Raw genomic sequence first — 20155 nt, 5'->3', positions numbered from 1 at the left:
AATTTACGTTCCTTTAAATTATGCTTTCTTAAATTTTAGATGCTTTAAAAAAATGACATTTCTAAAATTGGTATGACCTGTACAAAAAAATGTCAAAAATGAACTCTCTACCCTTTTTTACCTCTAAATATTGATATTAACAGATGGTTTCCTCAAATCACAATCACTTTGATACTTGGAACAGGGCTGTTTGTGTCTATTAACTCTTTAGGCATTGGATGGCTTAAAAACTAAATAATAGACAATCCTTCCCTAATAATCTGACTGTGGCTTCATGTCTGTGATTCTTGTCCTTTTTCTCCCACTAGATCTTTGCGCTTCACCACACTAATTCCCCATGAGAGAACCAAGGTTTGACTTGGTTTCCTCTCCTAAGTCCTTTATCTTCAAAGGTCAGGTCACATCTCAGCAGTTCCAGCTGGAGGATGGCTGGGGAATGGTGCTGCTTTGTCCGGGGCAGAGACTACACAGGAGACGGTCTCAACTATATCCATGCAGCAGAACAAAAGAGGTCCTGTGGCAGTCTATAGCATTGTGCATCCACATATGTCTAGAAAGGAGGGCTCCATCAGGGAAGTCCTGACCATTTCAAATCATGTGTCGCTGCTTTTTTTTTTTTTTTCAACCTTAGTCTGTCTCCTTGAACAAAACCAGCAAAAAAACTGAGCAGAGCTGCTTTTCAGAAGTGTGACAGGATGGTGCATGAAAACCTCACTAACCTTTCCCACTGTTTAAGTACTTCCTAGGGTCTAGGAGTATAACTCATTGGAGGAAGAGAGGGAAGTAGAATAGAGGAGAGGGAAAGAAAGCAAGCAAGTGAGATGGCGATGGAGGAGGTTGGTGGAGATACTATCAAATAGGTATTTTCAAATAGTTATTTGTGAAAAACTGCAGCTACAATCCTACATCTGTTATAGCTTAACCCCATTCTTGCATCATAACATCATGATGATGATGATGATGATGATAATGATGATGATGATGATGACGATGTTAAAATCTTTTGAGTTTCAAAATAAAGACATTGAGACTATTTGTTAATGCTTTTTTCTCTTCCTTTATGTCTTGGGACCTTCTTAGGATGCTTCTTTTAGAACTTGGTAAAACAAGACCATTTAAATCAGGTCACCCTTTTTGGAATGAACACGTGTTTAACGACACTTTTTTTTTTCAGGAGAAGGGCAATACTGGGGTTTGAGCTGAACCTCGTGGTTGCTAGGCAGGTATTCTACTACTCGAGCTGAGCCCCAGCCAACTCTTTCACGCGCGCGTGTGTGTGTGCGTGCGTGCGTGCGTGCATGTGTGTGTGTGTGTGTGTCTGGTTCTATAGATAATCAGTTGCAACATGTGACTTATTGCCCAGATGCTCTCATGAGCTATAAAGTTCATAGTATCAAGAACAACATGGAAAAGCTTTCAAGCCTTAAGTATTTGGGATATCTGCTTTGTCAGCATGTCTCAAACTTGATCCTCAGAATGTTCCCAAAGGCAGAACATGCAGCTTGTAGATGGAGGTAGCTTCTGAGTGCCAGTACCTCTAGAGTTACTGGTATATGAATTACTAGTATCATATAGGAACCTGAGAATTCTTTATTGTATAGAATTATGTGTCCTAAAATAATACTTTTTGTCCATGTTAGTAGACCAGGTCATCAGATAGTTTGTTTCTATGTCAGTAATGCTAGTTAAGTTCAGGAATGTCTTCTAATAAACAGTGAGATGTTGAGCAACACTTCTGGATAACACCCACAAGAGCTTGAGGAGAGATTCAAGGAGATTATGAAATTTTAAAAAGATAGAAGCTACTGTATAAATCATACTCTATATCAAGAGCTGCAGTATAGCTTGCCTAGCATCTGTGAAGCACTGGTTCTATCCCCAGTATTGCAAATATGAATAATAAAAAAAATTCAAGTACCAATGCCTACACATATAAATCTTTAAAAAGAAAAAAGAAATAGGAGCTGGGTACCAGTGGCTTACACACTTAGGAAATTGGGATCTCATGGTTGCGGTTCAAAGCTAAACTGAACAGAAAAGTCTGTGGGACTCCATTTCTAATTAAACAGCAAAAAAGATGGACTGGAGGTATGATTCAAATGGCAGGGCCCTAGTGGTAAGCAGGAAAGCTGAGTATGAGACCATGAGTTCAAGCCCCTATACTGGGACACACACACAATTCTTAGAAGAAATAAATGAAATGAAATGGATTGTTGATGTTAACTGACAGTTCTGTCTGTGTCTGTCTGTTCCCTTAGGCATATGAAGATTCATGAGAAGGACCCTAACAGTGCTACAACTACAGCCCCTCCGTCTCCTCTGAAGCGCAGGCGGCTGTCCTCCAAGAGGAAACTGAGTCATGATGCAGAGTCAGAGAGAGAAGACCCCGCACCAGCTAAAAAGGTTCTCTGGGCTCCTGTAGCTCTCATCACAGGGCTTTGGGCACAAATAATTATAATCATTTTTTCACTGTGTGGGGTCCTGGCACACATCCATGCTAGGCTTTTTAACCTGTATTTTTCTATACTTTTGGTAAAGTATCTAAAAAAAGAGTAACTTTGTGGACTTCCTTTTTGCAGCCCCATTCCTAAGCCTAGAGATGAAATGTAAAATTGTTTCCATACTTTTACATTGTCTCTCTAGCTACCATGGAAGCTTCTTTTGTTGGAAACCCATAAGTGTTGGTTGAGTTGAGAATACTGAGGAATAAGTGGGCGCATGGATAGGTAGATGGGAATGCTTAGTGAGTATTGGTTGTATGAACAAATTATTGATCAATCATACCTTAAGACTTAGGTAAGGAACATACTTCTTTTAGTAGAAATCTCTAGTTTGGTATTAGGCTCTTCTATGTGGAAGACCACCTTTGTGACTGCACATTTTGTTTTTTTTCCTAAGATGATAGAAGATGGGCAGTCAGGTGACTTGGAGAAGATGCCTGATGAAGTATTTCATTGCCCAGTGTGTTTCAAGGAGTTTGTTTGCAAGTATGGCCTGGAGAGCCACATGGAGACCCACTCAGATAACCCACTAAGGTAGGAGAAAGGGTAAACTGCACTTGTGGTCAATAAGTTCCCATTTCTTCTGGTATATGACTTTTTTTTTTTTTTATTACTCCACACTGAAGGTAAATGATTGAACTTGTACACAAGGGCATTCTTAGTAAGGCAGTTAGCAAACACATGAAGTGTAAGAGTTACAGGACTTACATGGGACTGTAGCCTCAGATAGTGTTTATTACTCTGCTCCTTTGCTCCTAGAGGTTAGTTCTCTAGTCTCAAGACATTGACTGATAAGCTAGAGCAGGAATGAATAGTTTTTGTGCTCACATTGGAAGACGGGGCCAGATAATCCTCGTTTTCTGTTAATCCCTGTGTTCCCTTGCAGGCCTCGAGGTCTGGAGAGAGAGAGAGAGAGAGAGAGAGAGAGAGAGAGAGAGTGTGTGTGTGTGTGTGTGTGTGTGTGTGTGTGCGTGCGCATGCACTTTAAAGCCAAATTGCACTTGGCTTTTCCTTTTGTAGGCTCTCTGGTTGAACTTCTTTGTTTCATCGATGTCCACGTCCCCAGGATGTGGGCTTGCAGTGAATGTTGAAATAGTTCTCTAGACCAAGGACAGGGATGCATTCACTATACAAGCCTCATAAAAAAAGAGGCAGTGTGAGCCAAGGCAAGAACAGCACATTGGACCCCAACTCCTACCCTGCATTCCTGCCCAGCAGCCATTAATGCATATCCCTGAGCACCTTCATATAATTTATCTCACTTCGTATTTTATCTTGTGATCAGATGCCATCTTACGAACTACTCACTTGCTCCCTTCTAGATAATTATACCATAATCTGGCATTCACAAAAGATTGCTGGGCAGCCGATATCTGCACAGCACAGTGTGTAGCAATGATGGAGGAACATCTGTCACTGAAATTCTGGTTTCTGTGAGGGTATAGGTCTCACAGAACATCCTTCTGGATAAAGACCTGCTCCAGAGAGTCTGGGAGTCCTCTGAGCACATGGAGATGGAAATTGCACTGGACTCTGCTCATCAGTCCATGTGCAAGACAGACTTAGCTTGATTGATAATTCACTTACCTTGGCTCCAAAGCTGGTAATGCAGACACAGAATGAGGTTGAACCTCGAGCTGCCTATGCGGCTAACACAGATCTGCTACCTACTCTCTGGTAGCCCCCTTTGTTTAGTGAGGGGTTAGATGAAGACATTTATAGCCTCTCAGGGACTTGGTCCTTGTAAGCAGTCTTTCTTGTCACTAGCCCTACAACAGCTGGCCATGGGTGGCTAGTAGGAGGTAGCCTGGTATCCCTTGTGTGGAAGAACCAGGGTAGCCCCGGTGGAGTGGCTTTGTCTAGTAACTGTTACTAGATGGGGTGGAGCTGTTGTCTGGAAACCAAAAGGAGTTGATTACAGAACATAGTTAATTCCCCTTTTCTCCTCTGTGCTCGGCTTCCACATAATAGCCTGCTATCAGAGGAGGCCTTAGGGGCAGGCATGGGCCAGAATGGGCCTAAGGCCTAGCTGGTGGTGAACTGTGACAGTAGCTCGTGGGAGAGACTGCTTGTTAACCCAGAACTAAAATAGACACCAACTCCATTTTCAAACCCCAAAGGCAACAGAGCCACAGTGTGATGCCACCAGTTAGACAGAAAGTCTATAACTCAAAACAGCTGTTGGCTTCTTTCTCCTACCCTCACCCCCCCCCTTTCCCTCCCCTCCTACCAAAGTTGGCGAGGTGCCCATTGTTCCTTAATAAAGTGTTGGAAACCCAAACTCCTGTAAATGCTGAGTCCATTTTCCTCTGCTCTGCTGGTGTTTCGAATTAATGAAGTGCTGGCATCCAACAAAAGGAAGACACAAAGCCACTGATAGAGATTCTAACTCAGGGTCGGGTGTTGCTTGTGACCCTCTCTATACACTTCCCCAGACTGGGAAAAGAAAGAGAGAGGGAGCAGTGTTGAGCTGAGTGGGCTCTGACATTGGAGTCCAAAGGGGAGGATGGCATGTTCAGAGATCAGGTGGATGCGAAGGGGGCATCCCGTATGTGAAGATGTTCCTAGGCATTGGGTGTCTACTTTGCTTGCTTTGTCATTAGAATAGAGCAGAGCAACAGGCTGTCCACAGTAGGATTGGAGTTAGCTGGAAGAGTGTCCAGGTCAGTGCTGTCTAGCAGAAGTAGACTGTGAACAGCATGTCCTTTGAAGTTTTCCAGTAGCCACACTTACCAGTGGGCTGGGGCCATAGCTTAGTGTTAGATAGAACATGTTAGCATGTGTGAAGTTCTAAATTCTATCTTTGCACCAAAAAAGTAAAAGAAACAGCCCAGGTGCCAGCAGCTCAAACTTCTAACCCTCGCTACTTAGGAGGCAGAGATTGTTGGGATCCCAGTTTGATAGGCCACAACTACTCTCTTCTTCCTCCTCCTCCTCTTCCTCCTTCTCCTCCTCTTCATCTTCTTCCTCCTCCTCCTCCTTTTCCTCCTCCTCTTCTCCCTCCCTTTCCCTTCCCTTCTTTCTCCTCCCTCTTCTTTCTCTTTTCTCTTTTCTTTCTTTCTTTCTTTCTTTCTTTTTTTGGCTTGTCAGTTGTAGGGCATGAACTCAGCCTGGGCATTGTCCCTGAATTTTTTTTTTTTAAGCTCAAGACTAGTTCCCTACCACTTTGAGCCACAACTCCACTTCTGGTTTCTGGCAATTAATTGGAAATAAGAGTCTCATGGACTTTTTTGCCTGGGCTGGCTTAGAACCACAGTTCTCATATCTCATATCCTGAGTAGCTAGAATTACAGGTCTATCAGTGCCTGATGATAAACACCTTTTAAGGAAGAGCTAGACATAGTGTCTTGTACCCGTTATCCTAACTGCTGTCCCCTTTTCCCCCACAAAAAAAAAAAAAAAGAGGAGAGAGGGAGGGAGGAAGGAAGGAAAAAAATAAATAGATGAAACTAATCATGCTTTCATTGGTTATACTTATATATTCAAAATAGCATGTTGTCCTATTATTGGTATAAAAATGGATAGTGTTGTTTGACTTTCTTATTGTCATGTACTGAGTATTTGTAATCAAGCATGTGAGGTAGTTACATCTCCTCCCAATGCAAACAAGCACCTGTCAAGGGCCCAGCAACCCATAGAGCAGATTTCAGACAGTGAAGCCCTGGAATATCTAGGAGTCACTTCCAGGGTGATCACGTAGCTGGATCATCACTACATTGAGGAGGATCCTGCCAAAGGTGAAACTTGGCCTAAGTTACTATATAATCTTAGGTGGCTTCTTGATTAAAGGAAATCAGGTAATAAGTAATTTAAACATTATTTCAGTTAAAATGTGACCAACAGATGACTGAGTCCTCATTATAATAGTGCGAGACATTAAGCCAGGCTTGAGGAAAGCAGTGATGCTTGAGATGCTCTGTGGACAAGTCAGGAAACAAAGATGTAAAATCGAGCCAAGAGGGATACATTGGCCTTGTAGCTAAGCAAAGGAATCTGGTTGATAATAGCTTTGGATCTGACATTGGGATGTTGGGATGCTTTGTTTTGTTCTATCTGGGGTCAAGGCCTTCCTCAGACTGGTCACATTATTGAGGTGATGCTCATGTATAAGGTAATGCCCTCAAATCTGGGTCCAGAATTAGCTTAACAGGGCTCTGAAAGGTAGCAGGGCTTTTCTCCCTGACTGAATGGTGTGAGTCCTGACTGTAGGACCATTTGGAGAGAGGTAGCAGAACATTCTTTCTTCTGCATTCTCAACTGTTCCAAAAACCATTCAGCTCCCTCAGCACACTCACCACCTGCAGAGACTCCAAGACTTCTTCACATGCATTGTTATATCTAATTCTAAATAGCGCAGAAGCATACCAATATCTCTCAGAGTCTTGAACTTAGGAGTCTAGAGATCTGAAGCTCAGCCAAGTGAAAACACATATAAGATAATGCTGGGGACTGAAGGTACCACCCCATATTCTATACCCTTGCCTGGCAGAGAGGCCTGGGTCAGCTGTCTGTCCTACCATCCCCTTGAGCTGACAAAGGACAAAGAACCAGGCTGTCCTGGCTTTTCTGTGTCCACCTCATATATTCCAGTTATGAAGCCCTTCAGATTCTGCTCCGTGCGTTATACCATGCTGGCTTGACTGAACAAGCTGAACTGGGTACTGGGTGAGTTCTTGGGGCATGAGGAAGGAAGGCTGCTGGGTCAGGGCCCTGTCACTGCTGCTCACAACAACTGGCAGAGATTAGTGCAGCTGTGGGTGTCAGTTCTCTGCCCTGGAATAGGCCTGGGAGGATGGGCTGAAGAAAGAGGAATGTCTGAGCCGGGTGTCTGAAGAAAGATTGTTTGCACTTACTCCTTCTGGTCTCTGGAGACCGACCAGGAAAAATGAAGCATGAAATCCCTTGTTAAAAGGAATGCCAGTCTGTCCATTAAAACTCTTAATGAGCAAGGAATTCAGTATCTCAGCGAAATGGCCTGGTTGAGGGGCAGCCCCTCAGCAGGTATTTCTCAGGTTCCCACTAACCACCATGGCAAGGAGTGGGGTGTGTCAGTGTTAGGAAATGCACTCAGGCATTAAGGACATGACACGGGACATGTAAGTCGCTGGGGCATCTGCAAATACCTGTCCTCTGAGCAAACAGCCTAGCAGATGGCTCCGTCCCAGCCTGCTACCCAGAACGTCTGACCTCAGAGAGCGGAGGCTCAGTTTCCCCATCTGGAAGATAGATTTGAATGCTTGGGAGGATGAGCTTTTCTTCTCATACCATTATTTAGAGTACATGTCATTACTATTATTATTATTACTGCTACTACTACTACTACTACATTTAAACCTTCCAGCACTTAGTGATTTGTTGTGGCCTTTCTTGGTTATTCCATTCCAGTCAAATTGAGAAGTCAGATGAAAGGCTTCTTTGACCAAGTACTGTGGATTTGACAGAGAACGTGAAAGCAATTTGTTCTTTTACTCTTTCATCTCATAAAGAGTCACTTTCATCTGGTTGTACTTTTATAAAAATTGGGAAATTGAGAGATGTTTAATTTGGTTTGAGTCCTACCTCCCAAGTTTTGTAATCCTTATAAACTATGTAGAAAGATGAAAGCTTGAAGGGAGTTGATGCCTTCAAATCATTTTTCTTAGATTATTAGAGAAATCAGAGATTCTCAAGAAATTAATTTCCTGATGTTTGAAATTTGCCAATTCAGTCTTCCAAAAATATTACTGTAGCAGGTTCTGGGAGAGCTAATTCCAAAATTGTTTAGTTACAGGGTTGATTTTTCTTTTAATTAAATTTTTATTTATGTGGTACTGAGGAATCCAACCTAGGGCCTCATGAATACTAGACAAGAACTCTATTGCTAAGAAACTTTCCCTGTACCAGTGTTAAATTCTTAAAACTTAAATTTTATTTTTAATTTAACTGAAAATGATGTGGACACCCTTGTTTCGCACTGCTGTGATCCTATTGCTGATAAGTTAACCAGGCTTGGCTCTTTAAGCTTTTATATTACATTTTTATTTTTCAAGAAAATAAACTTAATAAAATCCCAACTTAAATAAGATACAAAATTTTAGCAGTTGATCAAAATGGCTCAGCCAGTGGCATACAGAAAATTAAATTAAGATGCTATCATTGAGCTGGGAGTTAGTGACTCACACTTGTAATCCTAGCTACTCAGGAGGCTGACACCTGAGGATTACAGTTCAAAGTTACCTTAGTTAGGAAAGTCCATGACACCTTTATCTTCAATTAACCATTAAAAAAAAAAAAAAAATTGGGGAGTAAAGCTGTAATTTAAGTGGTCAGCCCGGTATGTAGCATCACATTCAAAATCGTATGGACTATGATCATAGATTACGCCTTAGGAAGTCAAATTTGTGTGCTTCAGAAGACATAATTCTTATTATTTTTTTTTGGGGGGGGGTCCGGTTGTGGGGCCTAAACTCTGGGCCTGGGCGCTGTCCCTCAACTCTTCAGCTCAAGGCTAACGCTCTACCGCTTGGGCCACAGCACCACTTCCGGCTTTTTTCTTTTTGCTTATGTGGTGCTGAGGAATTGAACCCAGGGCCTCATGCATGCAAGGCAAGTGCTCTACCACTGAGCCACCTTCCCAGCCCCATAATTCTTATTATTTTAAAGACAGGGTCTCCTCTAACTTGTTAGAGATCCTCCTCATTCAGCCTTCTGAATTCTAGTAATACAGATGTCTGCCACCATGCCTGGCTCATTGTTAGATTTCTGAAGAACTGACAACTTGCACCATGCTTTTACCATTACTCTCTACAATAAATGTCCATACCATAGTAGCACATTTATTACAGTTCACTTCTACTGTGGCCTAGCCTCATTAAGCTGTTTTCAAAGGAGGGATGGAGGGAGGGATCAGCCTTTTAAGACTGAGTGGATCTGAGGATGAACAAGGACAGTAGTTTAAGGACACAATTTTAGCTGACAAATGGGTATTTCTCTGACCTAGGGGATCTGGTTGATTGACTCCCTGCCTTGGTGACCTGAGAAGCCTGGTAGGGTAGTGGCTGGTAGGTTTGGGTCTCAGTGACTTTATGGCATGAGGTCAAATTGGAGGATTGGCTGCTGTAAAGTAAGACTTGTCCTTTGAAAACACAACACAACTTTTGATGAAAGTCACAGCCAGAACATGGACAAATTCTGCCTCTTTGATTTTGAAAGAAAAAGGAAGCCTGTGGACATGCAAGTTAAATAATCTTGTTTCTGAGGTGCTGGAGCTAAAACCCAGGGTCTCACACATGTTAGGCAGGTGATATACACTGACCCCTTAACCCACAGGACCAATCTTGCTGTCTCTTGACAACTGAAAGGCACTTCTACAAGCACCTACTAAAGGCTGTCTCTGATAGAGGTTCTCCATTCCTCCATACTTGGCAGCCCTCTGTTGTGTCTCTGACTTTACATACCAACAGCCACAATCAAAAATGAGCTCACCTACCCATCCAGCTGCCTGGCAGCATTTCCCAAGGGACTCCACTCACCCACCCCAGAACCTTCTATCTGTGCTTCACACTTTACTAGTACCCTTCAGTGACATTACAAGTGGTGCTAAGGGAGGCAGGGAGAAGAGAGATAAGCTGCCAGCAGCTACTTCCCCTCTGCTCTTCCAGAGAACCATGACTTGGAATTCAGACATCACAGCCTTCCCCACCCCCTATGAACTGCTGGAGCCCCACACTCAGTATCAGGACCCCCTTCCCCAACGGTAGATCAGGCCTGCTGAAGACCAGACACCAGTGTAAGGTAGGCATACGTGGAAGTGGAAAATGGCAGCTCTGCCAGCATTTTAAATTTAAATTTTTTTTTCTTCAGTCGCTCATGGGGCTTGAACTCTGGGCCTGAGCACTATCCCTCAGCTCTTCAGCTAAAGGGGAGCACTCTACCACTTGAGCCACAGGGCCACTTCCAGTTTTCTGAGTGGTTTATTGGAGATAAGAGTCTCACGGAGTTTCCTGCCCAGGCTGGCTTTGAACTGTGATCCTCAGATTTCAGCCTCCTGAGTAGCTAGGATTACAGGTGTGAGCCACAACACCCAGCTTTAAATTTGAATTTGTTATCATCTTTTTTAAAAATTTTATTGTCAAGGTGATGTACAGAGGGGTTGCAGTTACATAAGTAAGGTAGTGATTACATTTCTTATCTAACTTATTAACCCCTTCCCTCATTTTTCTCCCTCTTTCCCTCCTCCAACCCCCAATCTTATGGAAGTATTGGCTAACTTGTGCTAGAACTTGGGTATACACAGAGTGAACAAGCACCAGTCCCTTGCCTTGGGGTACACTGTGAGGTTAGAGCTTTGGGGTTCACTGTACTGAGCTACTGAGCAAGGTTACTAGAAACTAAGATCAGGCCACAGTCTGTCTTTATATTCACTGCTATACTTCATATGTAATGTTCTCACTATGAACTGTCCTTTTTTGAATCAAATTTTTACACTTTTTTTTTTAACCTGAGAGCAATCTACGTTAATATAATGGGGGAGGGGAGGCGGTTAGAAGGTATCATGTCAGTGATTACTGATAGTTTCCTTGGGTTCCACAAAGAGATGAACTTTCCCAAGAATATGTTATTTTACTGACAGCAGAGTTGGTTTCCATTTGTAATTGTTCGTTCAGGTAGGCATAGAGACGTTCATACCTGTAATCCCAACACTTAGGAGGCTGCTACAAGAAAAATTTTTTTCAGCTTCCCACATAGGGCCATTTCTGTTGCCCCAAAATCAAGAGGCAAACTGATTTATAAAAGTACTCTCTGGCACATTGTCAAATCTCTTGCAAAATGACATTGATCTACAGCCCTTTCGCCACTGTAATTCTTTTTTTAATTAATTTATTATTATAAAGATGATGTACAGAGGGGTTACTGTTTCGTAAGTCAGGTAATAAGTACATTTCTTTTGGACAATGTCACTCCTTCCTTTGCTCTCTCCCAGTTTTTCCTTCCTGTCCCCACCAACAAGTCTTGTTTTATCTGTCATAGGGCTTGAACTTTGGGCTTTGAACTTCTGGTTTTTCTGGTGGTTAATTGGAGTGTCAGCCTGTGGCTCACACCTGTAATCCTAGCTACTCAGGAGGCTGAAATCTGAGGATCACTGTTCAGAGCCAGCCCCAGCAGAAAAGTCTCTGAGACTGTTATCTCCAATAAACGACTAGAAAACCAGAAGTGGTGCTGTGGCTCAAGTGGTAGAGTGCTTGCCTTGAGCTGGAGAGGGCAGGGGCAGCACCCAAGCCCAGAGTTCAAGCCCCACGACCAACAACAAAAGTCTCACGGACTTTCCTAGCCTGGGCTGGCTTTGAACTACAATCCTCAGATCTCAGCCTCCTGAACAGCTAGGATTATAGACGTGAGCCACCGGCGCCCTGCAAAATTCATTCTTTTTTTTTTTTTTTTTTTTTCTTTTTGCCAGTCCTGGGGCTTGAGCTCAGGGTCTGGGCTCTCTGTCCCTGAGCTTCTTTGGCTCAAGGCTAGCACCCTGTCACTTGAGCCACAGCTCCACTTTTTTTTTTTTTTTTTTTCTGTTTACATGGTACTAAGAAACTGAACCCAGGGCTTTATGCATGCTAGGCAAGCACTCTATTACTAAGCCACATTCCCAGCCACAAGTTTTATAGTTCATTTCCAACATAGTGTCTACTGGATTGCTATAATTCTCTTTGAGTTCTACCTCATCTAAATATTTTGCAGTTGTTCTTTCTCTTGAATTTTTGATAGTGTTGAGATAGCCCACAAACCAGGAGTGAGGATGGAGTCCTGGGGATCACACAGTCAATGGCTGTGGCCTTAATGAAGACTGACAAGCTGTTTGCAAATACTCTGAGAGCGGCACCTGCCGCCAGCTCTGCATCCTGCAAGCACAGTCCACAGATTTACAATGACCTCCATTGTCCTTGGATTGCGTCTTAGAAAAGAGGTTGCAAAGCCTTCTAGGGAGGGGCAGGAGGAGAGTCATTGTGCCAGAGTGTCTCCACCTGATAAAGACATATCTACCCTAGTTTTAGTTAAGGTCTATCATCAGGTGGGAATTGTCAAAACAGGAAGGACAGTGTTTTTCTGCTGGTGTTCTTCTAACTAATCTCACAGTGTACTGGAAGCAGTTTTTCTTCCCTCTAGTTTTTAGCAGCTTGGTTGGGAGATGATATTCTAAATGTTTTTCAGAAGAGAAATAGACTGAGGCTGGAGGATCGACTGAATCCAAGAGTTTGAAGCCAGCCTGGGTGACATAGTGAGGCTTTATCTCAAAAACATAGAACAGGAATGCTTAGGCTGAAGTCTGATAAAAATGGAAGCATGAGGGCAGATCTAGACTTAATGCAGACTATCCACACTGTAAGTAGGCTAACGTAGGCCACACAGTATTAAGTGGGGCATGCAGGCTGAGAGAAGATGTACTTCTTTTCAGAGCTAGGGATACATACAGGTGGTATGGAATGAAGAAGCATCCCCTTGGTAAAGAACAGAGAATTTATCAAGAAAAACACTTCCCCCTCCGCCCCCCCCCCCCCAATGAATCTCCAGATTAAATTAAAGTACTGAGATTGCTTTTTTTTTTCTTGAATAAAGAGAGAAAATATTTGAAGTTTAAACTCAGGTTTTCCTACTTGGGGGAGGGATGGGGGAGCCAATGTGAGGTTGAAACAAGGGCTCTCTGGAACCCTGGCTGGTCTCCAGTTCCTCTTGAAATAATGGGATTACAGGTGTGTACCACCACCCCAGCCTTTCCTGCCTACATTTTTATGTTCGTTAACATATATGTCAGGAAATCGACTTTTCCGGATTTCTGCTTTTTCCCTCACAATATAAAATAATGGTCGAATAGAGACTAGTCATTTTCACAACATTTACTCTGAATAGAGTAACCCCAAAGATGTCCACCACAGGTGAAAAGCAAAGCTGAGGCTTAGAGAAGGAAAAGAGGAGAAGATACAAAGATGAATAAAGCCGTTTGTTTCTGCAGGAGTTCTACCATCTCAATGTTTCTAGATTTGATACTCTGTCATTTGTTTTTCAAACTTGCCTAACTTACAGGACTTATTGGTGTGCTTGTTCATAGGCACATCTTGGACCCTCTATAGTTATTCTGACTTGAATTGATCTGGAGTAGGATCTAGGAATCTGCTTATTAACAAGGTCACAGGCATTTCTTACCTAGTCATATATAAGACATTTTACAATGCAAGCAGTGGAAATAAAAATAAAAATTGTCCATGATCGGAACTATTTCTCATGTCTCTGAGCCCATCCACTTACCACCACTACCCCTCCCCTCCCCCCCCCCCCCCCCCCCCCCCCCCCCCGCTTCACAGCCACCTTGCATGGAGACACAAAACTTCTGATTGGTGCTAATGAAGTTTTACATGTGTTTATTGAACATCTGTCACATACATAAAACTGTCCAGAGAGGGGAAAAGGTAATAGGAAGGCAAGAGAATGGAGGAGACAGACATAGGCTGGTTTAAAATTATTGCCACCAGACTAGGTGCCAGTAGCTCATGACTGTAACCCTAGATACTCAGGACACAGATCCAGAAGTTTGAAGTCAATGGGGCAGAAAAGATACTCCATAACCAGCAAAAAGCCAGGCTGGGGGTATGGCTCAAGTGGGAGAGTGCCAGTTGAGCGAATATCCAAGCAAGCTCAAGGCCCTGAGTTTATTTTTTTATTTTTATTTTTTTTGGGTCCAGTCATGGGGCCTGAACTCTGGGCCTGGGTGCTGTCCCTCAGCTCTTCACCTCAAGGCTAGCGCTCTACCACTTGAGCCACAGCGCCACTTCTGGGTTTTTTCTTTTTGCTTATGTGGTGCTGAGGAATCGAACCCAGGGCCTCAGGCATGCAAGGCAAGCGCTCTACCACTGAGCCACCTTCCCAGCCCCAAGGCCCAGAGTTTAAACCCTGATACTGGTACAAAAAATAAAAATCATTGCTGCCATAAGAGTATAGTAAAATCTGATTGCCAAATTAAGGGTACTCTTCATGTCGTTTATAAAACATACAGATTCTACTCTCACTGAATATCCATGGCAATAAATAATGCAATAATATAGTAGTTTCTTTTTTTTTGGGCGGGGGGTGGAGGGGTCCGGTTGTGGGGCCTGAACTCTGGGTCTGGGCACTGTCCCTCAGCTTTTCAGCTCAAGGCTAGTGCTCTACCACTTGAGCCACAGCGCCACTTCCGGCTTTTTTCTTTTTGCTTATTTGGTGCTGAGGAATCGAACCCAGGGCCTCATGCATGCAAGGCAAGCACTCTACCACTGAGCCACCTTCCCAGCCCCAATAATATAATAGTTTCTAAAGTGTAGTATATTCAGGAAGCTCTTTATAATATAAGAAGAAATATTTTATCTCACCCTTTAAGTATTTCTATTTTCATATTTTATAATGCAATTAGTACATTGTATATGCTTGTATGTGTATATATATACATATTATATATATATATATGCATGTATACACACATTTCTCAGTTAAATAAAGTAGATACATGCACATCAAATTTACTGACCTACAGTTTTTTCAACACACAGTAAATATTTCTTTAATTTTTTTTTTAAACCTGAAAGGTGTTGCAGAATTCACAGTATTGCAGCAAACTTGTCAGGCCTACCTGCCCACCCTTTCCAACTGATTGGAATTCTACTCAGTCAATAGTATTTCTTCCCTGTATATATTACCAGGTGGTGGTTTGAAAATTGAAACTTAAAGAAGGTAGCGGAAAAATCGGCTTAGTCTCACTACTATTTGTACTAAGATAAGTCTCTCCGTGCATGCCCACTGCCCCCCCCCCCCCCCATGCATTAAGAGATATTTGAGGGCTGGGAAGGTGGCTCAGTGGTAGAATGCTTGCCTTGCATGCATGAGGCCCTGGGTTCGATTCCTCAGCACCACATAAGCAAAAAGAAAAAAGCCGGAAGTGGCGCTGTGGCTCAAGTGGTAGAGCGCTAGCCTTGAGCTGAAAAGGTGAGGGACAGCGCCCAGGCCCAGAGTTCAGGCCCCATGACCGGACCCCCCCCCCCCCCCAAAAAAAAAAAAAAAAGATATTTGAGGCCTATACAAAAGTAGAGGAAATAGTATAATGAACTCCCAATATCCCTTTACCCAGTTTCAGGAATTACCAGCTCTCACTGCATCTGTTGGATCTTATCCCCATCCTGGATGGTGCACTTCAATTATGACTATTTCATTATGCCTCTTTTTTTTTTTTTTTTTTTGGTCTGTCATGGGACTTGAACTCTGGGATTGAGCACAGTCCCTGTGCTCTTCAGCTCAAGGAGAGCACTCTAACACTTGAGCCACAGTGCCACTTCTGGTTTTCTAGTGGTTTAGTGGAGGTAAGAGTCTCACAGACTTTTCTGCTGGGGCTGGCTTTGAACAGTGATTCTCAGATCTTAGCCTCCTGAGTTGCCAAGATTACAGGTGTGAGCCACCAGTGCCCAGCTCTTGTTTTGTTTTGTTTTTTAAAAGACTTCTATAAAAGATCATAGCCAAAATATTATTAGAACTAAGAGATTATCCTTAATTTCTCTTTCGTTTGTTTTGTTTTTTCGGTTTTTTTTGGGTCCAGTCGTGGGGCCTGGGCACTGTCCCTCCGCTCTTCAGCTCAAGGCTAGCACTCTACCACTTGAGCCACAGCGCCACTTCCAGCTTTTTTTTTTTTTTTCTGCTTATGTGGTGCTGAGGAATCAAACCCAGGGCCTCATGCATACAAGGCAAGCACTCTACCACTGAGCCACTTTCCCAGCCCTATCCTTAATTTCTTAATGTCATCAGTTTCCCTTTAAACATTTCTCTCATCCTTTTAGACCGGTAGTGAGGAGTTGCATTGGTGACCATGTATGTACGGCTGAGCTTGTACCTGGGAGAGCTGAAGTGAGAGAGCTCTGTTTCTGGGGCAGTAGAATAGGATGGTGGCTCTCATCTACCTCCAAGACCACTGTCCTGTGTGTGTAGCTCAGAATTAGACCCTTGCCCAGAGAACTATGTCCACATTGCTCCTAACCTGTAACTTAGACCCCTGGGCACTTTGGCAAGTAATGGTGCTTGTGGTTTGGAGTCTCCCCAGGACTATGCCCTGTTTGGGAGGTATAGGCTACACCATCACACCAGCTCATAGTGTGAGCTGTTTTGATCCTTCAAAGTGTTCTGGGTTATCTGAGTCCAGCCCTTCCTTGGGGCCTTGACTGCAGCTAGGGAGCTCAGCAGACTCCCCTCAAAAGGCACATGGTGTTTTAAATGGCTTGTAGAAACCACGTAGTCTAAATGTAGTTGAACAACGACAGGAATCTTGCTAGGGAGAGGTCCTCTAGTTGGATATATGACAGGGACTATGTTGTGCTGTACCCTGCCTGGGTAGCAATAAAACAAACAGGGCTGCACATACTTGGCACTTCTTTCAGTGCTTTCACCAGATGGAGATCAGCTGCTTCATCAGTGATTTCATTATCTGCTTTTTCCAGAGAAAGAATTTCATAGCAAAAAACAAAAAAAAAGTTGCATTAAAACATATGTGGTAGAGGCTGACCACAGGTAGTTCATGCCCTTAATTCTAGCTACTCAGGAGCTCGAGACCTAAGGTTCAAAGCAAGCCTGGGCAGGAAAGTTCCTGCCTGTGAGACTCATACCCAATTAACCACCAAAACTGGAAATGGAGCTCTGGCTCAAGTAGTAGGACACTAGCCTCTAGCAGAAATGGGAGCACATTGTTCCTTTCTAAAGCAGTGCAATTGTAAGCGCTTGATGCAATCGTATGAGTAAATGGAATGCTGCTCAGGACACAGACATGCTGCAGAAATGAGGCCAAAACAAATGAGGAACTTTCATTTCCATTTAAATAGCTACATGGAGCTGCAGTGGCTATATTTAGAGCAGGTCTAGGGGATGCTGATAGTAGTGTAGCTTTGTGTATGTGTTTACGCGCACACATGCGTGCTTATGTGTAGTCGGCACGTGTATGCATGTACTTGCACACACACATATACATAAAGCCAATTACTAGGGCTTGGACTCAGGACCTCTCTTTTGATTAGCTCTCTGATCTACCACTTGAGCCACACCTCCACTTGTACTGTTTATGCTAGCTAATTGGAATACTCAGATTTGTCTGCTGGCCTAGATCCTCAGTGCTCAGATCTTAGCCTCCTGAAGAAGCTAACATTACTGGTGTAAGCCAATAGTATCTGACTATTGTAGGGTTTTTGTTTAGTACTGAGGTTTGATCTCAGGGCCTTATACTTGCCCAGCTTGCTTGCTCAGCAGATGCTCTACAAGTTGAGCCATACCTACAGCCCAGCATTTTGCTGGAGGGGGGGGGTCATTTTAGAGATGGAGTCTCTCAGACTTCTGTCGTTGAACTTCAGTCCTCCAGGTCTCAGGATTACAGGCATGAGGTAGTGCCTAGCTTGGTTCTGTTCTTGTTATTCTTGTTCGTTTGTTTTAAGGATTATGTCATTTAAGTGTACTGAATTTGTGGGAGTCTCTCAGGGAAGAGAGACAGACAGCTTTGTTATCAACGGGAACTTGACCTTACATTTTTGTCTTTGCTTCTTCCTGGCTATGTGGCCAGGTTCACACTGATGAACATTTTTAAGCTTCAGTGTTTCCATCTGTAGGGTGAGGATTGTGATATCAGCCTTCTGGCTTTGTATGACTGCTCAGGCAGGGCTTGTACTTAATGTAAGCTCAGTATGTGGAAACCATGGTTATTTATTATTCAGATAATGGTGGTTATATCAGAGTTTAATATGCAATCACAGTTCTTTACTACTAGTCTACCAATTAGAGAATATAATTATTTTATCCCTGTCAGATGCCAGGGATTCTGATGTATGTGTCGCATAAATATATGTTTTTTCTTTTGTACCAGCACTGGAGATTGAACTCAGGGCCTCAAATTATAGCTTGGCTTTTGCTCACAACTGGCACTCTCCCACTGTAGCCACACCTCCACTTCTAGCTTTGTAAGGTTAATTGGAGAAGAATCTCTTAAGATTTATATGACTGCTCTAGCTTCAAACCTTGATCCTCAAATCTCAGCCTCCTGAGTAGTTAGAATATAGACATGAGCCATGATCACCTAGCTAAATATATGTTAAACATTTACAATAATTAGAATCCAATGAGCTGAGGGTGGGAAAACTCTGAAATAATTTCTTTGCATTTTATGGTTCAGATAACATAGGTCTTCAAGAGGGATTCAAGGGTCCCAAACTTTTTTTCTTGTTTTGTCAGTTGTGGGGCCTGAATGTTGAAGCCTCTGTGTTCAAGGCTACCACTCTACCACTTGAGCCACAGCTCCACTTCCAGTTTTTGAGTGGTTAATTGGAGATCAGAGTCTCATGAGGGCTTTTCTGCCTGGGCGGTCTTGAAACTGTGATTAGGACTATAGATGTGAGCCACTGGCACCCATCTCCAAGCTGTCTTTTTGTTGTATACAGACTTTGGATGTCTGAGTCATGTATAGATTTTGTACTACTGTAAGGACTGGGTACCTAGACTTTGTAGGATATAATTTTCAAAAATAAATTCAAAGGTTGGGCACTGGCAGTTCATGCCTATAAACCTAGTTACTCAGAAGCCTGAGATCTGATGATCACAGTACAAAGCCAGTCTAGGCAGGAAAGTCCATGAGATTCTTATCTCCATTCAAACACCCCAAAAAGCTAGAAGTGGAGCAATGGCTGAAGTGGTAGAGCACTAGCCTTGAGCAAAAAGCTCAGGAAGAGAGCCCTGACCCTGAGTTCAAGCTCCAGGATCAGCAACAAAAAAATTCATTCATTCATTCATTGATTCATTCAAAGAGGTTTTTGGTGCTAACCATTTGCAGACAGGCTTCTTTTTTATTTTGCTCAATTGAAGTGAAGCCACAAAAAAATTAAAAACTAACAGAGCAGTGGAACTGACTGGATTGCCTCCTTGTGTCTTTGCTTCTCCCTTCTCCCAGATGTGACATTTGCTGCATCACGTTTCGAACACATAGGGGACTGCTGCGCCACAATGCACTTGTCCACAAACAGCTTCCCAGGGATGCTATGGGAAGACCTTTTATCCAGAACAACCCTTCGATTCCTGCTGGCTTCCATGACTTAGGATTCACTGACTTCTCCTGTAGGAAGTTTCCTCGAATTTCTCAGGTATTCTTTTGGAACCCTTGAGCTTGTAGCTACATGGAGGGTTCATGAACTAAGACTAAACTGCCTTGCCCTGAAGTTCCCTTTCTTGTTTTTTTGTGATATTTTTTGTTCTGATTTTTTGTTTTGGTTTGGTTTGGTTTTTGCCAGTCCTGGGGCTTGAACTCAGGGCCTGGGCGCTGTCCCTGAGCTTCTTTTGCTCAAGGCTAGTGCTCTGCCACTTGAGCCACAGCGCCACTTCTGGCCTTTTCTATGTGTGTGGTACTGAGGAATTAAACCCAGGGCTTCATGCATGCAAGGCAAGCACACTACACTCAGTCACATTCCCAGCCCCCCTCTCTCTTTAAAATGTTATCAGTTGCATTTCTTTTTTGTGGTCAGTCCTGGAGCTTGAACTCTGGGCCTTGGTGCTGTCCCTGAGCTGCTTTTTGCTTGAAGTTAGCACTCTACCACTTGAGCCACAACACCAGTTCTGGCTTTTTTTAGAGTAGTTTATTGGAGATC

General features: G+C 43.2%; 1 protein-coding gene across 4 annotated transcripts in view; it reads left to right on the top strand.

The window, feature by feature from the left end:
- The window catches only part of Rreb1 (ras responsive element binding protein 1), a 155477-nt gene that overhangs the window by 114134 nt on the left and 21188 nt on the right, over positions 1-20155 (top strand). For all 4 annotated transcript variants that reach the window (XM_042687143.1, XM_042687140.1, XM_042687141.1 and 1 more), the window contains exons 7-9: positions 2259-2403; positions 2899-3035; positions 19465-19654. In XM_042687143.1, coding sequence (XP_042543077.1) covers positions 2259-2403; positions 2899-3035; positions 19465-19654 — 472 coding nt within the window. The remainder of the gene's footprint in view (positions 1-2258; positions 2404-2898; positions 3036-19464; positions 19655-20155) is intronic.

The sequence above is a fragment of the Dipodomys spectabilis genome, unplaced genomic scaffold, assembly GCF_019054845.1.
Source record: "Dipodomys spectabilis isolate Male_0828 unplaced genomic scaffold, ASM1905484v1 ptg000104l, whole genome shotgun sequence".
In the NCBI taxonomy this organism is placed as follows: domain Eukaryota; kingdom Metazoa; phylum Chordata; class Mammalia; order Rodentia; family Heteromyidae; genus Dipodomys; species Dipodomys spectabilis.
The sequence above is the reverse complement of the archived record's forward strand: the minus strand, read 5'-3'. Positions and strand labels throughout refer to the sequence as shown.